The sequence below is a fragment of the Maniola hyperantus genome, chromosome 10 (genome assembly GCF_902806685.2).
Source record: "Maniola hyperantus chromosome 10, iAphHyp1.2, whole genome shotgun sequence".
Lineage (NCBI taxonomy): Eukaryota > Metazoa > Arthropoda > Insecta > Lepidoptera > Nymphalidae > Maniola > Maniola hyperantus.
The window spans coordinates 9,396,050-9,416,187 of NC_048545.1; the positions used below are offsets into that span (position 1 = coordinate 9,396,050).

A 20,138-nucleotide genomic window follows, 5' to 3' on the forward strand; every position below is an offset into this window, starting at 1 on the left:
TTCGTTAAATCTCACACATAGGTACAAAATAAATACCTATTATCAGAGTTTGTTCTGCCGATTTCTGCCGGTCGGTATAATCCCTGCTCTGTCTCTCTCCTATGACTCCGCAGCAGTATTACTTTGTAGCAGGATTACTCTCTCCACACTTCTCCGTCAACTTACTGTACGAAGTATTAGGTATGTTCAGGCTGTGTTATCTATAGGTACTTACATCTTTTATAACACTGATTGCAAATAACGAAATCGCCCCAAGTGGCGAGTGCAACGGATCTTTAGTACTAAAAAATGGTTACCTCATGAATGTAGGGTGTGTGAACTTGTATTGCTGAAGATATGGGTAATTTCAGTTCTAAAAAATTGATGCGTTTAGCGCGTGCAGCTGTCACGGCGCCGGCAAAAGCTCAACATCGTACTCCCATATACCTATAGTCCGCGACAGGTCGAGATGGCAAGCGGGGACTGAACGCCCCGCACAGCCCCTGCGCTAACCTGGTGCGGACGAGCGCGGGTGACGTGCGGGTGGGCGGGGCGTCCCCAACCTCGATCGCAATCTCGACCTGTCACATACTATACTTGTAACATCAGGAGAAAACATTCAAGTGCAAACTCGTAGGTAACCTAGTCCTAGTGTATATCTACGTGCCCAATTAGGTATGTTAATGTGTTGCCAAGGTATTTCCTTCATCAACTAACTTTCCAAATGGATCCTATCTTATCAGGAACTGACACTTCGAAGTTAAAGCAAACCAATTATGAAAGCAATCGAAGCTAATGTTTACTTTAATCACTTTCCCCGTCACATTTAAATAAATGTGCCAACCACAAAAGTTTTCGTACTAACGTGCCTAATTAAAATTTATCAAACTTGAAGCTCTAATTTTAATCTTTTGGTGAATACTTAATAGGAATAATTTTAGCAGACTTCTTATATAAAATTGGAGTTTAAAACTCTTAAGTAGTTGATATTAAAATATAATGAAATTGTCTAATAGTAATTGGTAAATAATAAAACACATTTTAATTATAAAATTGCTATATTCTGAAACTTTAAATAACACGACTGGCTCTGAAAATATTTGGATTGCAAAAACAAAATCTTTTAAAAGGGGATTAGAAAGACGTAAGGTTTAGGATAGTTAAAAATTTTGAAATCGTGGAGTTCGTTACGTTCAAATACAGTACGATAATTATACAATAATTTCTAATACACGAATTAATATAAATATCACAGTCAAATATTACACAACTAAAGTTCTAACTCTAAATGTAAATGGCAGTGCAATTAGACCTTAAAAAGACCCATTCGTTAAAATAAATCTTGTCATCCGATAATGGTATGAAGAATATATTAGAGAGATATCTATTGATACAATATTTATCATAATGTGAAGCTAGTCTAAGCACTGTGACTAGAATTAGGAATAATTTACGACATACAACTATCAATATTTTGGTAGCTACATGTTCCAATATTATTTTATGCCTCTACTGCTCCTAGATATACATATATTAAAATGTTTAGTTTTAAAACTACAATGCGTATTATGTACTATCTTTCACAGTGTCTATTCATTCTGCCGATTTTAGATTGGCACATTTTTCTTTGTCCTTGTGATATACGAAATGATGAAAATACTCTAGTTACCTACTTAATGTTGCGGGTAGTTTCACAAATGCCAAAAATTTAATAATTTAATGAATGAGTGAAAATTCTATATTGCACATTAAACAAGAGTAATGAGAAAATAACAAATAAAAGGTAGCATTCCAAGATGGCCTAATTACTGTAGATCAGCAATCTATTATTATAGGTAGGCAAGGCAACCTTTGGCCTTTAGCTATAGAGAAAAAACAACAAATTATAATATGTTACTGTAGTGAATTAATTTTTTCAGTTTCAATTCTTATATTTAATTTTAAATGCTGACATGGTCTTTACTAGCCAAAATAGACTGGTAATTTAACGTAAGTGTACTTAGTTTATCCTGCTTTGAAGTCATTATTAGATGCTATCTAAAATATTAGCATGTACTTGTATAATATAGTAAATGTAGTAGGGGGATGTTAGACATTAAAGTCTGGATTTATACATTGTAATTTACCCTTTAATTTCATAAGACAGCTGTAAAAAGGACATTTCTGAAAGCTAACTCCCTAGTATAAATAGACACAAATATTTATCTAAAACAATTATAATTACTCACTGGTTCTTTCTAAAACCTATTAACATTGAAAAGATGATATTGAATATTGCTTTAAGTTTCTTTTAGCGTCACTACTAACTACCAAAATAAGATAACCTATTTCATATTTAGACCTTTGTTCTCGGGACTCTGAAACAAAATAAGTTATTTTAATATTTTTAAACTTTTTGGTCTGCACAATACATTTCACATTTTTTTCCTATATACAAGTTAACCCTTGACTGCGATCTCACTTGGTGGTAAGTGAAGATGCAGTCTAAGAAGAAGAAGTCTTCTAAGATGGTACGCGCTAACCTGGAAGGGTTATGCCGTATGGCTGTAAAGTCCATACCCCTGGTCGATTTCTACGCGGCATCACACCGGAACGCTAAATCGCTTGGCGGCTGGTAGGGTTGGTTTTGGTAGGATGGTAGGGTGGTAACTTGTAGTCTCCCACCCTATTTACTTAAAAAACCTACTAAATTAAAAAAAAAAATGTTTTTTATCGACTGTAATTTGGAATTAATTTATATATATATATATATATATATTTTTTAAATAGATATAGCGAGCAAGCGAGCAGGCGGGTCACCTGATGTTAAGTGATTACCGCCGCCCATGAACATTTGCAGCACCAGAGGAGCCGCCGATGCGTTGCCGGCCTTTTAGGAATTTGTTGGTCCGCCCCTTGAATAACCCCATAATTTTTGCTGTCTAAAGCGGACTTGTTAAACATTCTTTAAAAAAATGTTTTAAACTTTTTTTACTCAACAAATTTGTCCATACTCAATATGAAAACTTTAAGTACTTAGTATTTTTTGAAGAAAGTAATTTAATTCTATGAAAACACTTACCTCGTAAGGCGGTGGTGGCAGTATATCATTTAGATTTATTTGACAGCCTTGCTCGGACCGCGCCATATTCGAATATCGTCCCGATCCTGACTGAATGGGAATTTTAAAACTATTCTCCCTTCCTAGCCAATGCCATTGGGGATAGTCGTATTCTAATTCACTAGCGGGACATACTTTACTCTTGTCCTGTCTACTCCTCGATCCTGATCTATTAGTGTGACATGAACCACAATCATCTTCGACTATATTTACATCACTGTGTAGGTTCTCATGTCTCAATTCCCTGTAATCTTTTGTGGATCTGCTGGATGTGCTGTGGCAACATGTCGAACATTCTCCATTGGAATATTGAATGCTGCCATTGCATGATCTTACTATACTATTGTTGTGAGATCGTCTTTCCGGACAACTTCGGGCATCTCCGATATCAGCATTATCCTGTGAGAAATTTTTTAACGTCATTTTAATTCTAATTAAAAAAGAATAAAGAAAAAAAAATTATTCATAAATTTTCTCTAATTAATAATGCTGTTTGAGTGTAATGTTTAGATCATGATCAACCCATCGCCGCGCCGGCCCATTACAAGCATGGATCTTCCTTAGACTGAGAAAGTTTTAGGCCATAGTCCGCTGCGCTGAGCAAGTGTGGATTGGCAGACTTTACACACCTTTCAGAATATTGTAGAGAACTCTCAAACATGCAGGTTTCCTCAAGACATTTTCCTTCACCGATAAATAAAGTGATATAAAATTGCTTAAAACGCACACAACTTCGTAAAGTTAGAGGTCAGTGCCCGGTATCAAACTCCCGACCTCCCGAACAGCAGGCCACCTTCTTAACCACTAAGTTATCACAGCCTCTCATGAGTCTTACTGAATGTTTAAATAATGATAATGTTATTTGCAAATCAGATAGGCACATACGTCTTCTTATCATTTTCATAAGTCAACAACAAAATTCTCATAATGCTTATCATAAGGTACCTTGAAATTAAGTTCAGTATAAATAGCGCTGGATGCGTACGGTTCCGGTGGGCCCCTTTTAATTCTATCTACACTTGAAGCATCTAACCCTTGGATAGAATTCTGTGGTAGACAGTATTCTGGCTCAACGTTCATAATATTTGGTGAGTGACCACCTAGAAATAGAAGAAGAATTTCATATATGTACCTTACAATTAATGTTTGATCAAATGTGACTTCAAATACAGGGAGTAATTACATAACGCTGAAAAAACTTAAATACTTGTAGTTTTAGTGATTTAGTATTTTTCAAACCCGTAATGTATAGCGTGCAAAACTCGGGGTCAATGCCCCGCCTACCACACGGCATTGACCCCGCGGGACCTAACTACGCAACGGTTTTGCTAGCATGCTAATTACATCCCGTATTTGAAAAAAAATGGCTGTTGTATACCTTGCAATAAACTTTGATGACAGCTCGTGACATCTAATCCAGAATCTGGAGGCGCAAACACCGGTCGATCTCTGAGCCAAATCGTATCTTTATTCAATAGACACTGTTGAGCCGTAACAATAGACTGACCTACAACGGAGATCACTATTTCAATTCCATGTATCATAGAGAGGCTAACAAATTGATAAATGATTCTTTATTGATATATCACTTACCGGTCGACTTCTTTCTTTGAATGTTGTTACGGCGCTTGATGTAATAGATACTAACGATGCCAATTACAATGATGGAGAATAGAGTTAGCGCTAAGGCAAGTAACCATGTCTCATGAAGCAAATGCGGGATCGATGCGTCATTTGGTGGTTCAGTCCTAAAAATACATAATATTATGTTAGTTTGTACGGACGAACTTTATAAGCGTCTCATATTCAGTATTGATTTTTTTAAATTTGTTGCTGCAATGGTCTCTATCGTCGAAGTACCTAATGAACAAAAACATTAAATTTTTTATTGTTGGGTTTTTTGACAGCGCAATTATTGTATGATGATTTTGTATGATTGCTTTGTGAGTTATCTAAAAAACAAAGTCTGATTTTTTTTAGTTCAGTGTTATCAATAATTGATATACAATTTATAAGGCTCGTGCCATGATCACAGTCATAGTGGCGTGACCGTCCTTTTCAATTAGAAATCACATTTTGGATAGTCTTTTACTTTTTTTTATATATCAATGTTACTTGACACCCGTACATTGGTCACGCTTGTCACTCGTGAGGGTCGTGGTTTGAAATCTAATCAAGGAAAAGGGGAGAAAGGAGCAAGCTTGTCAAAGTTGGACGCTAATCTCCGGATCGATCCATCCTTAGTTTAAACGGGTTTAATAAATGTAGACACCTTCACAAGCATACAGTCAACATAGAATCAAAATGCTTCTGAATATTTTAAATTATAATTTATAAAATTATACGGCCACAGGCACAGGTGAAGTCATTCCATTAAAATTGAACCTTTATAGTTTGCGTTAATTAACAAACTTTAAAAACTAATAAAAACTTGTGACCGTATATTTTTTTACTATCAACGATCGCTTGTGGCCGTCTAGACATTTCTAATTGTGTTTTCTAAAAACATAAATATAAGAATTTTCACCATAGGAAAAATAATGGAGGAATTGTAAACTGCACAGTGTGACTAATTCCGTTGTGCACAATCTCTAAACTAAACTAAAATGACATGTCTAAATCTATTGCTCTATTAATCTATTGGTATTCCTTTCATAATGTTGCTTGTGGAAGAGTATAACACTAGATTTAGACCTGTTAATTAAGTTTAGTTTAGTTTAGAGATTGTGTACAATAGAATCGGCCCCAATTTCAACTTATAAAATTATTATAGTTATCATGACAGTTTTAGCAATCTAACCTGATGTAGGATAATATGGTGGAAATTAAATAATACCTAAATAACCTTAACTTGCAAAATATGTACCTACGTTACAAAATATACGACAGTATTAAAAGTTGAACTACTTACTGCACATAATGTCTCTGCGATTGCATGGGCAGCATGTGAATCTGTGCGGGTGCGCTAAATGGTCCGTGCCCACTGCGGGTGACCGCTGCGGCGCGCGCACTGTAGCGGCCTCCGGCTCGCAGCGAGCTAGCCGCTGCAGCACGCGTACGCGCGCCGAGCGACATTTGACCCACTACTCTACCGCTGTTACCGTTTCCCACGCGAATCTCGATCTAAACCCCACATGAAAAATTGAATTTTCTATCACAACGCAAGCTAATCTGCCAAATAATATAATGGGTGACGACAAGCTGCGATCTTTTCATACGTTGTGTATGTAGCCTAGGGTGAAAAAAATATATTTGACTCAAAACCATAAATATAAACGGTCTCAATCATTATTTATATAATAATAATAAAAACCTAAACATAAAATAATTATTTCATTATTACAAGATGCCCGCGACTTATATGCCCGCGTGGATTTAGTCTGCTTTTAAAAATCCCCTGGGAACTCTTTGCTTTTCCGGGATAAAAAGTAGCACATGTTTCCGAAATTAAAACTATTTCTTAATTAACGTCAAAATCGGTTGCACTAATGGACAGTGAAAATGTGACATAGAAAGACACACTTTTGCATTTACTAATATTAGTATAGTACGTGACAGGTCGAGATGCCAGTCAGGGTATAAGGCGGGGGAATGCCCCGCACACCCGCACGTCACCCGCGCTATCCCGCACCGGGTTAGCGCGGGGGCGGATGTGCGAGGCGCGCCACCGCGATTGCCATTTCGACCTGTCGCGTACTATAGCTAAGGGTTGAAAAACGTAACTTAGTAGAAAAAAGGGACAATATAATTAGACAGTAGACAGCTACAGATTATAAAATGAAATCAAAGTTATTGAAACAATAAATTACCACGCATAAATTTTCATACAAAATTAAAGCTTTCGGTTTCTATTATCGGAATACAAACGTCAAAATATTAAATAAACAATTTAAGGGGCGTAACAGTTTGTATGCTCACCAAATAGCCTGTAAGTTGTCCGTTCCAAGTATTCGCAGGTGGCGGTTCCCAGCGTATCCACGCTGATGTTGCGTTAATTACACCCGCTGTCACGCTTTGGGGCGGGGCTGATGGCACTAAAATAACAAAATGCATTATACTAGCATACAGAACACTTAGGGCTAATTTATATAATAAATGTTAGACCCAGAATAAAGTCATATGTTACTCTCAAATAAACAAATTTTCTCTTCACCTAAGGATAAATAAGATATACCGCCGATTTTGTGGGAATATTGGGCTTATTCTTTGGATAAAATCAAACTGACGTATTACCTCAGCTTTTGAAAATTGAAAATTGAATGATTTTACTCATTCTTTTGACTCACTTAAACATGCCATAATTATCATCATTATCATGATCAAGCCATCGCCGGCTCACTACAGAGCGGTAGGTAAATGTAGCGGTTAATTTTATTCTTGGTATAGGTATTCCCGGATAACGCCGCCGTTGTTGAAATTGGGCCTTAGTATACAAAACATCTAATAACATGACAAACCGATACAAAATAAAACTCACCGTCCTCATCCGTATAACCCGTCATCGAATTAGAAGGTTTCCCAAGCAGCATTTTATAGAACGGCATAAGAAAAATATCGTACTCTGTATACGACGTCAACCCTGATAATATGTAGCTCGATGACCCACTGTTATCAACGTTTGTCAAAGATCCATTAGAACACAAATCTACTTGAGACGAATTCAATATTGTTATCTCTTCAGTACTATTGCGCCAGTTCAAAGAAGTTCCATTGTACCAAATCTTTACTCCCTCCAAATATTCATTGTAATCTGTTAACACCTAAAATTGTTTGAATGTTTCTTAAGTTATATACATTTCACAATCGATTAATATTGCGTATAACAACGAATACTCACGTCCCAAACAACTTTCAGAGAGCTTGACGACAAAGTTTCCACCCTCCTTAGGACTAAAACGTTTTGTTGTAAATACTTCCTCGCTTGAACAAACTCATACTCTGTCATACGAACCTTGTGTTCGTAATTATTGCCAAAGTTTTCGTCAGAGGAATGTACCTTCAGTGGATTATTGGTTTTCTTTAACACATTTAGATAAGCCTCTTGCATAACACTACCGGCCGCATTTACAGCAATACAGATAACCCTTCCGCCGTGTTCCACTTTAGCACCGTCCAGATAAAGTAAACTCGAATTACTTCTAGTGCACTCAGGAAATAGTAGAGAGTCTTCATTGCCTTCGAGGATCCAAAACGTAGTAGGTGTCGGTAAGCCTTTAGCTTCACAGGGAATGGATACGACATCACCCTCCCATGCGGTCAAATTGGACGGTATCTGCGTGAAGTGCGGTAAGGCTGGAACAGATGGCCGTATTAAAATAGCTCTAAATAGATATCAAAAATACACACGCAATAAAATCAAACCGAATAAAAAAGTAGGGCTCACAGTAAACGGTTAGTGAAGCGCTAGCGATGCTCGTACCAGCATGGCTGTCGGCGCGGCAGGAATAGATACCCGCGTCGGATGCGGACACCTGTTCCAACCGTAATAGTCCTCGTATTATTGTTGCATGGGACGGCAAGACGCCGTCTTCCTTGACCCATGTTATTTTAACGCTTGTATCATAGCTCTACAAACAAATCAATATGAATTTAGCTTTCAGTCATCTTTCAGTGGAATAATTCGGTTTTGGAGATTTATTTTTGAGACAAAACAGTTGTAGATTTGTTTTTTAAGTTCCCAGTTAATGTTTAACAGATTGTTTATTTTAATAATACATATCGCACCTCTAGATCAAAACTGTTCCAACTCTAAACTCTTGACCTTTTGAGATAATCTCATTTTGTAGTTCCAGATTCGATTATTTGTACAGAAATAAAACTGTAAACGTAACTGTAACGCTTCAAAACGCAATAATTCACTCAAAATATTTTTATTTTATTTTAATAGCTTCTGTAGATTATCAAAATTCAGTTTGTCTTAATTTCTAAAAAAAAAGTGTTTTGTAGTTGAAACAATTTTGATACAAGGGTACACGATTATTATGATATGTTTCACTATTTACCTGGCAATTAAATTCCACATTTTGTCCAACTAAAGCTGTTACATTACTAGGCTTAACAACAAAGTGGGGCCGCCTTAAAACAATTAACGCCGCAGCTCTGGACTGTCGCTCGCCTGCTATATTCGAGGCGACGCATCTGAATAGACCACTATCATTTGGCAGTGTTTCTAGAATTTTTAAGCTACCAGTTTCTGTTATGGTTACCCTGAAATAATTTTTACGTTACAAACTGAAACAACAACATTAAGGAGATCGAAGAGAGATTTAGGGGCTCCAAGTTACCTAATCAGATAATAGTAAAATCTAGATACAATTCGGTTACCTCTTTTAAAGACAAAATTATTATTTTCTAGTTTACTAATCGTGGGAAAAATATTGACAGTTCTTTTGAAACTTCTTTGTTTTTGACAAAACTAAGTTTGTGAAATGTTTCATTAAACTTTGTAACATAATATTATTACCTCCCATTAACTTCAATATCATACAGTTGACCGTCTTTCAACCAATGCACGGATGGGTCCGGAACGCCTCGAGGTGGCATACATTCTAATAAAGCCGGTTCCCCCGCAGCTACTTGCACATCTCTAGGTTCAACCCGAAAGTCATCACGTAGAACTAAAATAAACGTAGAAACATTACTACAATGAAATAAATACTTTTCGAGAGGCACACAAGTAAGGCTAAAATAATGAAGAGAAGTAAAAGTAACCAAATAACGTGGAGTATTGAAACTTTGCATATATTTTATGGTTTCATTCAAAAAGTCTTGTCTAAATCTTGTTTGTGAAATCGACAAGCTCCTGGGATACTTATAAAAAGTTGTGGCGAAGAATCTAGGAAGTGGAAGCCTATTAACCCAAGAAAACTCCTACTTTATTAACGCAAAAAAGTAAGCCTTAGCAATGAGGAATATGGCGCAGAGAGAGGCCCCTTAAGTAAGTAGTAGGTAATCAATAAAGTGAAATGTCGATTTTTGTTTAAAAATATTTTTTCGGCAAATTTTATGCTTTACCTCTGACACCTAAAAGTTGATTCAATGAAATTTATTTAATAAAACACTGACTAATTTATATCGCATGTTTATTAATAAAATTATACTCAAAGACCTTTCTTTCTTAGTAATTTCGCAACGAAATGAAATGTGGAGTGATAAGTTGGTACAATAAAACTAACAGTTATGAATCTTACCGGCAACATTTAATGAAGCGTTCTGGCTTACAGCCTCCCCGGCTATATTGCGGGCCACACACCAATAAATCCCCTCATCACTCTCCTTCTTGCCCCGGTTCACCCTACGATGACAGAGGAAATGTTACTTACACTCAGGGAAAATGATTTTTACGGCTTTGTTTTTTTTTAGAACTACTTGCATGATGCTAGATTGAGAAATGTTTATATACAGAGTTATAGTATATTGTGACACAGTGGATGCTGCTGAAAACTCCATATTTCAATTATAGCCAACTTCAATAAGTCCTAAGAACATTTTTTTTTATCATAATAAAATTTTCTCAAGAACGTACGAGATCAGACTCCTTCATGATCGAAATTGTAAGCTTTTTGCCGGAACTAGTTGTTTAACTGACTTGCTGAGGACTGTTTCGGCTGCAAATCATGAGTTTTGACCTTTGTCCTAGGTATGGCCAAAAAAACCATTGGGTCGCATAGAGATCAGAACCGTTAAATTCATAACTGTAATAAAAGTTTCTTGATAGAAAAACGCAATGCCTACCTATTTTTGGCCCAACCCAGGAATCAAACCCAATATCTCGTCATCCGCAGTCGAACATGCTAACCGCTAGACCAACGAAGCAAGTTCAGACCAGCCAAATAATATTCGTATACATATATATGCAGATATATTCAGTCAGTATTTTAGCTTTACACACTTACTTTAAAAACAACAGACCGTCTTCTAATAGCACTCTGTGACCGTCCTCTGCCGGAGGCAAGGGTGCGCCATCTTTGTACCAATGCACGGTGGGCTTGGGTCTTCCCTCTACCACGCACCTCAGCGTCGCTGGCTCACTTCGACCGGAAACCGTGGTGGATGGGTGCTCTTTTATACGTGGTGCTCGATTTTGCGCTAAGGGGTGAAAAACATTCATCATCATCATCATCATTATCAAGTCATCGCTAGCCCAATACGAAACACAGGTCTATTTAGGCCATATTTCACATTGTTTGAAAAGATTATGGAAAACTCTCAGGTTTCAGAGAGAATGCAGGCAGATTTCCTCACGATGTTTTGTTTCATCGTTTAAGCTGACAGTCATGTAAGTGATAATTGCTTAAAACACACCGAAAAGAGCCGCATGTCCAGGATCGAACCCTCGACGTCCCGTCGAGGTGGACATCGTAACCATGAGTCTATGATGGCACTAATAAGCTTGAGGTTATTTTCTTGTTGGTTCTTCTCGGTAGGAACGGCATTCCGAACCAATGGTAGGTATAATAAACTAGTTGACGATTCAAAAGCACTTGTAAAAAAGTTTACTTGAGTAAAAATATATTCTATTCTATTTTAAAATACATTCTATTCTATTCAAAAATTTCATGAAACTTTTGATTACGTGCATTTTTGCAATCAGTGCAAAACTGTTCACGATTTCGTCGGCATGGAATTTTATTTTCCTACCTAACCAGACCTACGAAATGTGAACATGTATCCACTATTTTTAGAAAGCTATCAGACATTAGAGTTCAATGTGAACTGATTTATCAGTCAACCACGGAAGCCTTGTAAGCTTGTAAGCTTCTTCTGTACCGTTTATCTAAAGGAAAAGCTGACTGACTAACTGATCTATCAACGCACAGCTCAAACTGCTGTACGGATCGGGCTGAAATTTGGCATGCAGATAGCTATTATGACGTAGACAGCCGCTAATAAGAAAGAATTTTTGAAAATTCAATCCCTAAAGGGGTAAAACAGGGGTTTGAAATTTGTGTAGTCCACGTGGACGAAGTCGCGGACATAAGCTAGTATCTACTATTTTTTTCTTTCGTAAACTTTCACTGATGAGAGGTGACAAAACAGACGACGAAACACTTCCTTCGCAGTTATTATCTATTGATGTTATTTTAGTTTTGTATACGTTTCTAACTTTGACGGTGCCAAATAGGTCTTCTTCTTCCGTCCTGTTGCGGTTTCCGTACCACACAACACAACCGGCCGTTTTGGCTCTAGATTTAGTAACGTAAAGGTAATCGCACACTGTTGCAAGACTCGCAAGAGATTAATTTTCAATACTAAAAATGCAAGTATGATCAGCAAGTAAAGTACGTGCGGTAAAAATGTGTGGATAGAGATTTTTATCAGCCGACGTTCGAAGCGCTCGATGCAACTGAATCTTTCTGCTAAAGTCACATGCATTTTCATTTTTCAGTATTGAAAAATGCGTTGCGTAGCCTACGACTTAGATTTGCCGGTTCTTGTGATTCTTTGTCTCGTGGTATGTGGGCATCTTTAGACGGTTATTTCTTAGAACTATTTATAAAAGTTTGCCCTTTATGTAACTAGCTGATACGCTCTGACTTTCCGCTTGGGCGGTTTTTTGATAACCTTTTCTTAGTGGGGTCTACGTTATAAAGGAAACCTAAACGCAAAATCTTTTCCAGCAGACCTAACAATTTGAGTTGTACCTACTGTATTTAATCAAGATTATGTTTATGAACCGTATGTTTACGTAAACCCTTCTCACTACGAGAGGAGACCCGTGCTCTGTAGTGAGCTGGCAATGGGTTGTTGTTGTTGACGATGATGATGTTTATGAGTTATAGTAAACTAGATGATGCCCGCGACTTCATGCGCGTGGATTTAGGTTTTTAAAGAACCCTTGGGAAATCTTTGATTTTCCGGGATAAAAAGTAGCCTATGTCCTTCTCCAGGATGCAAGCTATCTATGTACCAAGATTTCGTAAAAATCGGTTGAACGGATGGGCCGTGAAAAGCTAGCAGACAGACAGAAACACTTTCGCATTTATAATATTAATATGGATGAATATATTTTTAAAAGCTCATTTTGTTTGTTCATAAGTATTTAGATATTTACATGTACAACAAAATATTCTAATTAGTGCACCATTGCATTTAAGCTATTTGCATTCTTTTTTTACTGATACCTTAAAAGATTTGATTAAATAGATTAAAGTAAAATAGAAATCTGTTTATGTCTCAATGATCTAAGGCTCCGCATTGTCTAATTGCTGCTTTTAGATTGGAATCTGATAAGCTGACACGAGACGAAGACCTATTGTATTAATTTCTTGTTAAGGCATCCTGTACAACAGATGCGATTGTCTAGACTTTAGAAAATCTTGTACGAGCTTAATTTTTAAATTCTAAGAAACTCGTACCTAACTGTCACGTCATGCGTTTTTCAATTTTTCAGCCTTTTATTATTTACCTACCCATATTTTCCGAACCTGTTTCTAAATTTTGCTCAATATTTGGATTCCATACCCGAAGGGTGTCAATGGGACCCTATTACTAAGCCTCTGCTGCGCTTTCGTCTGTGTGTCCGTATTAGCGGGCAGTATCTCATGAACCGTAATAGATGGAGAGTTATATTTTTCAGAGTTTCTTTTTTCTTTTTTTCTATTACTGCTATAACAACAACATAATAAGAATTTCAAAATGACCGCCATATTAATTTAAAAAATTAAAAAGTATTTTGTACGATAGTACGGATTACGGAACCCTTCGTGTGCGAGTCCGTCTCACACTTGACCTGGTTTTCTTAAAATTAGAGTCGAATTATTTGTTGGAAGACCCCCCCACTAGGTGGACGGACGACATCAGACGAGTCGCAGGGAGCCGCTGGATTCAGGCGGCCCAAGACCGTGGCGTGTGGAAGTTCCTACAAGAGACCTATGTACAACAGTGGACGTCTATCGGTTGATGATGATGATGAAAGAGTATTAAAACAATTTAATTTATATCTACTATTAATCATACTCATTAATTAACTAACTAATTTTGTTAAGGTGACATTTATCATTTACGTGTTATAACGACAGGAGCCGAGGAGGAGAGATCTGGAAAGACACATCGCTTATTTATATTCTAAGGTCTATTTTTTGTAGGCCTCCTTATTTCTTGTATCACAGCCGGGCCGGGCCGGTCAAGCGCGGTAGTTGTCCTTTATTAATACTTGTCACAGTCACGATAACCCGGACAATGCACGCATTATCTTGACACGTCTGCCTTTTTGTACGCCCGCCTCGTACCTACAAGTAGGCGATGTAAATAACGTATTCTATTACGAAAACGATTTATCAGTGTAGTTTCTATATTAATTAAATGTCGAAAAAATATTTTACTATATAAATAGTGCTACCAGCATTGCTACCAAAGTGAACTAGAGTGAGAAAACTCTCGGTCTAATCCTGAATCGACGATCTATCAAACAAACCTAGGCGTTTAATAGGTTACCTAGAGTCAAATATAGGTGTTAGTCCCGCAAAATGCTATTGCGCTGAAACCATGTCTCAGTAACATCGAAATGACGTCATTTTGACGTCAGCTGAAATAAAAATAAACCATCAGCTCGAAACGTCAGTCTAGTGCTGACGTCACTAAAATGGCGGCCACGCGCATTAGTAATTTGCGGGTCTTATAACATTGACGTCTGCCAGTGACGTTGAAGCCTCGACTTTTTGTTAGAAGTCCCGTAACTGTGGTGCTACTGTTTAATATAGCCAGATTAAAATAAATAAAATGAATAAACATAAAAATAAATTATTTCAAACAGCAACAACGGTCCATAACCAATTCTTAAATAAAGTAGGTAACATTAATTAAAAGTAACAATATTATATGGGGGAAAAATTTGGTATATTGAGGTGGTAGTGTTTCACCGTATCTGCGATGCTCGGTATATTGCATGAAACTGAGAAATGCATTGATTTATTATAAAAAAATATTATCCGTATTTTTTTAATACGGTAGACGAGTGGTTTTTCTGTAAACCACATTTCTAGACTACATTTTTTAATCCGCCACCCATTTCAATACTTCACCGGTAATATGTAGGTACATATTTATAAATTAAACGACCTTTTTAACCATTGAATAGGTGAATAGGTTTTAACGAATTTCCTTTAAAATACACGCACCTAAATAGAAAAAATATGCAATACAAAGCTCAATAAAAGAAACCCACTCCAAACTTTAGTTTTCAAACCCAAAAAGCAAAAAATATGCAATACAAAGGTTAACAAAAGAAATCCACTTCTAACTTTAGTTTTCAAGCCCAATAACCATGCACAGCGAATTAGAATAAAACGATAACCGCTAACAGGTACAAGCGAAAATGAAATAAAAATACTTCTGTAACTACCCGCGAACTCTAATTAAACCCGGACTTGAAAAAAAGACTCCATTGTTTCGTAAACGCAACGCTTTTACCGAACTACATTTTGTTAATTGGCTTCCAACTACTTTTAATTACTCAACTACAGAACCAGTCCAAAGGTTAAATTAAAAAAATTACATTGAATTTTAGTATCTACGTCATTTTAATAAGAAAGAAGGTTGTTTGACCATCCGTTATTAATTTTGTAATATGTATGTCGCATCAGGATTAATTTTTAGCTGTCCGGAGACGGATATGATATTGATTAATTTTCATTATGAACAAAAACTAATAATAATTCATTCCTGTACAAGTTATTTTAACATCATCATCATCATGATCAACCCATCGCTGGCTCACTACAGCGGAGACTACAGAGCACATAGAAGTATTAGTTAGGGCCTAGGGGCGACTTTTCAATTGTCAAATATTTTTTATCCAACGAATAAAGACGTTTTGACAGTTTTTGTATGTGAAATCTGTCAAAACGTCAAACTTATTTGTTAGATAAAAGTTATTTGACGGTTGAAAAATCGGCCCTTATTAAGGTTATTGATATTTTCAATGCGAGTATGGGAATCAACTTGGAATCATTTATCAAACTAAGTAGGTTCAAAATTTCACGCATTTAAACAGTTTTTTAAACGGAAACTAGCGGCTTACAAATCAAAAGAAAAAATAATTATAAGAAAACTTTGTACATTAAAATTATCACTTATCACTTAATTTGACGTATGGCAGCTTGATAACCATAACGGACCCAATGCCACCCATCACTGTGTTATCTCTAAGATGACGGTTCACAAAGCTAACACATGACGCAGACCAGATAAATAAAACCAGAAGTTTTATGAAACTGAGATACCATCAGCGACAACGTGTTTCAAATATGTATTCCAAATCTTAACTTTTTTGAATACTATATTAAAAACACTTGCTTGATTAATTAGAATAAACTAACTCAGCGGTTCTCAAACGTTTAAGTCGATGGAACAGTCAATAAATCTCATTTTATAGAACCTAAATTACCTACTGCTGAAAATGAACACCAGCATAGCGAGAGTGTTTTTTTTTCACTTTTTATAAAAGTAGCCTATAAGAAGTAGGTACTTACTACTCATGACGATGATCGATGACACAAAACTTCCCCATTCACTAACTCATTAAAACCTGCTGCTCACTTCTCCTCGGAACTCTTAGGTTCCTCGTAACCCACTTTGGATATGGCTGGTCTCACTAACTGTTTAAAAACCAGCATAATGACGATGTAAGCACTTATAAATAGTGCATTCCCACGCGGCATAGTGGCGACTGAACTTCATGGAAAGATCCAGAAAGGTAATAATTTAAAAAAATGTGTGTGGACATAATCTTTAAAACAATACTGCAATTCAAGAGTAGTGTAAAGTTCGTTTCAAGATTTGAAATGAATACTTACAACATTATATGAAATCTTACATTACTTACTGTTTAAAAAGGAGAATTTAGAACCTTGTGCCAGAAATGTTACAGTTTAGACTTCAGTAATAAACATTATATCTAAGTAGCAGCCATGTCGACATGTTCAAGCGCAGTTATCCATTTAAACGTTTAACTGTGGTTATACGCTGTCAACAGCGCAATATTTTCCCTTTATTTTTCAACAACAAAGAACCTAGAAGCTAACTTAACGTTCCAAATTGTTCACTATTCCTCAGTTTCGTGATAAACATACCTACCTAGATTGAAATATTTACCTTATCACCTACAACTAATGTTTTAAACAATAATTCAATATTAATAAGGATGAGAAAATAATATAAATAGTTTACCTAATATGTAATTACAATTAGTAAATGTTCCAAAATAGGAGAAAATTTGAACAGGTGATAGATAGGTTAACCTAAAGATGTAGGAAATAGGTATAGCTCCTTTTCTGCTATGGCAAAGTTGTAAACCAACAACGAACAAACGATAGGTTTGAAGTTTCTGCTCAGATAATGCAGAAGAACCAACTTAGAAACGTTTACTAAGTACAACGAACAAACTGCAGGTTTGAAGTTTCTGCTCAGATAATGCAGAAGAACCAACTTAGAAACGTTTACTACAACGAACAAACGGCAGGTTTGAAGTTTCTGCTCAGATAATGCAGAAGAACCACCTTAGAAACGTTTACTAAGCACCTCCCGAAAGTCTCGCGGAGTTTTGGATAAGTAACAGGCGTGAGAGGTCGCAACATAAGACATAATGTCCCGCCAGCAAAGCAGTGTAAATATTATTATTCTATCGTGCTCTTGAAGTAAAGTTGTATGTATAAGTCTCATGTATCTCAGCTTACATCGACGACGGATCGGTTACACAAGTGTCGATAACCATATTAAAGTGCACGCTACCAACTGCGTTATCGCCCAGACGGCTGAAAGGGGGACTGACATTTGACAGATTGTAAATAACGAAACATAAATAGACATGGAATATTATTGTTGTAGGAGGAGTATAATATACTATCATAATGTATATACCTAGTCTGTAAAAAATTACTCCTCATGTGCTATTTAACTGTATGTAAGACCTTTGAAATAAGGACTGAAAATCGTACTTTTGACATGAAATTTGACACAAAAAGGTAAAATGGCGCGTGAGGAGTTAAATTGAAACACCAACCATTATTTTTGTTTTGTATGGAAAGCCAAATTATTTCACTATCTACCTACTAACGCCACGAAGGTCACGTTTATTAACCTTGAACTTACACTCAAGGCTCTGAAAACTATTTTTGAAAGTTGTAACTTGACGATGAATAGGTACCAATCGAACATAGGTAAGTATATATTGATGATACCAATAGTCCAATAGATTACCTTGAAGTTGACTATTCAAAAGTTGATTAAGTAGGTATTAGGTACACTTGCACGACAGGAGATTAAAAATATGTGACCGTTACTTTTGACCATCATTAAAATCTATACGGTTGCTTAAGTTACGTACGAACTTGTGCGAACGAAACTATTAAAAAATATTAAAGTTTATTCGCAATAAATAAATATCCCACTATACCTATTACCCACTATATGAATACATCATCTATAACTATCATTATCATCATCACCATCAGCAATATCATCATCATCATCATTACCTCTTCAAGATAAAGTTTGGAAAAATCACGCGAAAAGCTTCTGTATTTAAAGCACTTTCTTTTAATGTCTGGTAGCTATAAGCCTTATTTATCAGAACAGGTAAGCTTACTTATCAGAAACATTTTACTGAAACTGGAGTAACAATCCATATAAAGAAAAGTGAAAGAGCTTATTTGTCTGGTGCGCCAAAACCAACGGTTGAAGTAAGTTTTAAAAATAATTAACATTAGTTAAATATTTACCATTAGTTCCATTCAGTCCAATAAGTAACAAATGCACAAAAACGAGGAATACAAATTGGTTCCTCCCATTTATGGTGTTATGACACTCATTACCACCGACATCCACCATACTGCCTCCGAATTACACCAATAAAACACCCTCGAATTTTTACATGATTGTAAGAACTAATAAGAAAAGTTTTCATGCGTCACAATTTTTTAATCTCTGTGCTATTAAGTATTAAAGTGTCATTTCTGTTTCAAAATTCGAACGCTAAAAGTTTAGTTCAAATAGGCGGCAATATAAGCATAGCGCGCAAACAACGAACGCTCGAAAGTATGGTCGCCCGTGAACGCGACCTACTCGCTTCGAACCGTGTGTCGTACTATTCCCTCCTTCATCTGTGTTTACTCTCTCTCAAATGGGGGGATTCAAAGGCGCCGTGCCGTTGATCTAATGGGATATTACAACTGTTTGACCCATTGTAAATAAACTGAGACTTGAGAGAGCCATGAACTTATGACGTAACGCCATAGATCATGGCAATTGCTTAATTGCTGCGTTCGTATCTATAAATCAGTATCACTCCTACTTGATACCAATTAGAGTCATGTTTATTGATGTTTGATTTTAATTAACAAATCAATAGTTATAGTAAGTTTAATTTAGATGTTAAATATATTTATTTAACAGGCTGGTTCGTAATTTTTCAACTTTTAAATTAAAGACTTGATAGAGTCGTAATAAGCTCTAATACCTACTCGTAGTTTCTCGTTCTCGTTTTAGTAATAATTACAGAAGTATAGAAGCAAACTTTTTATTTTACAATTACCTACCTACCTACTTTTTAAATATAGACGCTAACATAAAAGGTTAGGTAGGTACCTACATGTTTTTGTATTGCATCACATTTTAATAGAAAGTAATGTTAACAGGAAATCACATTCATTTGACCCCTTTCTTAACTACGCAATAAGGACTCCTGAATAATTTAAAGCTTTAAAAAAGCTCCCTAACATAGCCATTGTTAAAATCTTACAATAATTCTTGCACGCAAGCTAGCTTCAAACGAGCTTTCAAAACTATTGACCCGGTATGTAACCCCAAATTTTCGTAACCCCCACAAAAAAGACCATTCAAAAACGAAAGGAAACAAAATACGGCTTATTTCATTCGACGTATTTGTCGAGTTAGCGCATGCGCGCCGGGCGGCCGCCGACAAAGGCTCAGCTCAAAAAAATAAAACGTTCTAATTTCAAACCGGTCGCCCCTCTGCCGCACGCGCTCCTGCGCATCCCTTCGCCCATTATTATGCTGAAGAGGTCATTCACAGTTCGCACAATAGCACCCATACAACGTG

The 20,138-nt window shown here is 36.3% G+C and overlaps 1 protein-coding gene across 1 annotated transcript; it reads right to left on the bottom strand.

Moving 5' to 3' along the window:
* Positions 1-1,025: 1,025 nt before the first annotated feature.
* LOC117985946 (roundabout homolog 1-like) lies at positions 1,026-19,175 on the bottom strand. The gene is made up of 15 exons (XM_034972741.2): positions 18,799-19,175; positions 10,975-11,167; positions 10,270-10,373; positions 9,543-9,696; positions 9,082-9,286; positions 8,463-8,646; positions 7,917-8,371; positions 7,557-7,839; positions 6,998-7,113; positions 5,991-6,202; positions 4,673-4,827; positions 4,458-4,586; positions 4,025-4,179; positions 3,041-3,478; positions 1,026-2,336 (listed from the first exon to the last, which is right to left on the bottom strand). The coding sequence occupies exons 1-15, from the start codon at positions 18,905-18,907 to the stop codon at positions 2,304-2,306; spliced, it is 2,925 nt and encodes a 974-aa protein (XP_034828632.1). The 5' UTR covers positions 18,908-19,175; the 3' UTR covers positions 1,026-2,303.
* Positions 19,176-20,138: the final 963 nt, after the last annotated feature.

Bases quoted from the DNA above. Each gene is read 5' to 3' on its own strand.
- LOC117985946 (XM_034972741.2), bottom strand. From the start codon at position 18,907: ATGGTGGATGTCGGTGGTAATGAGTGTCATAACACCATAAATGGGAGG. The intron at 8,372-8,462 runs GTGAGCCCTACT...CATCTGTTCCAG, and splicing joins CGCTTCACTAACCGTTTACT to CCTTACCGCACTTCACGCAG. The intron at 6,203-6,997 runs GTGAGCATACAA...TGTGGGGTTTAG, and splicing joins GACAACTTACAGGCTATTTG to ATCGAGATTCGCGTGGGAAA.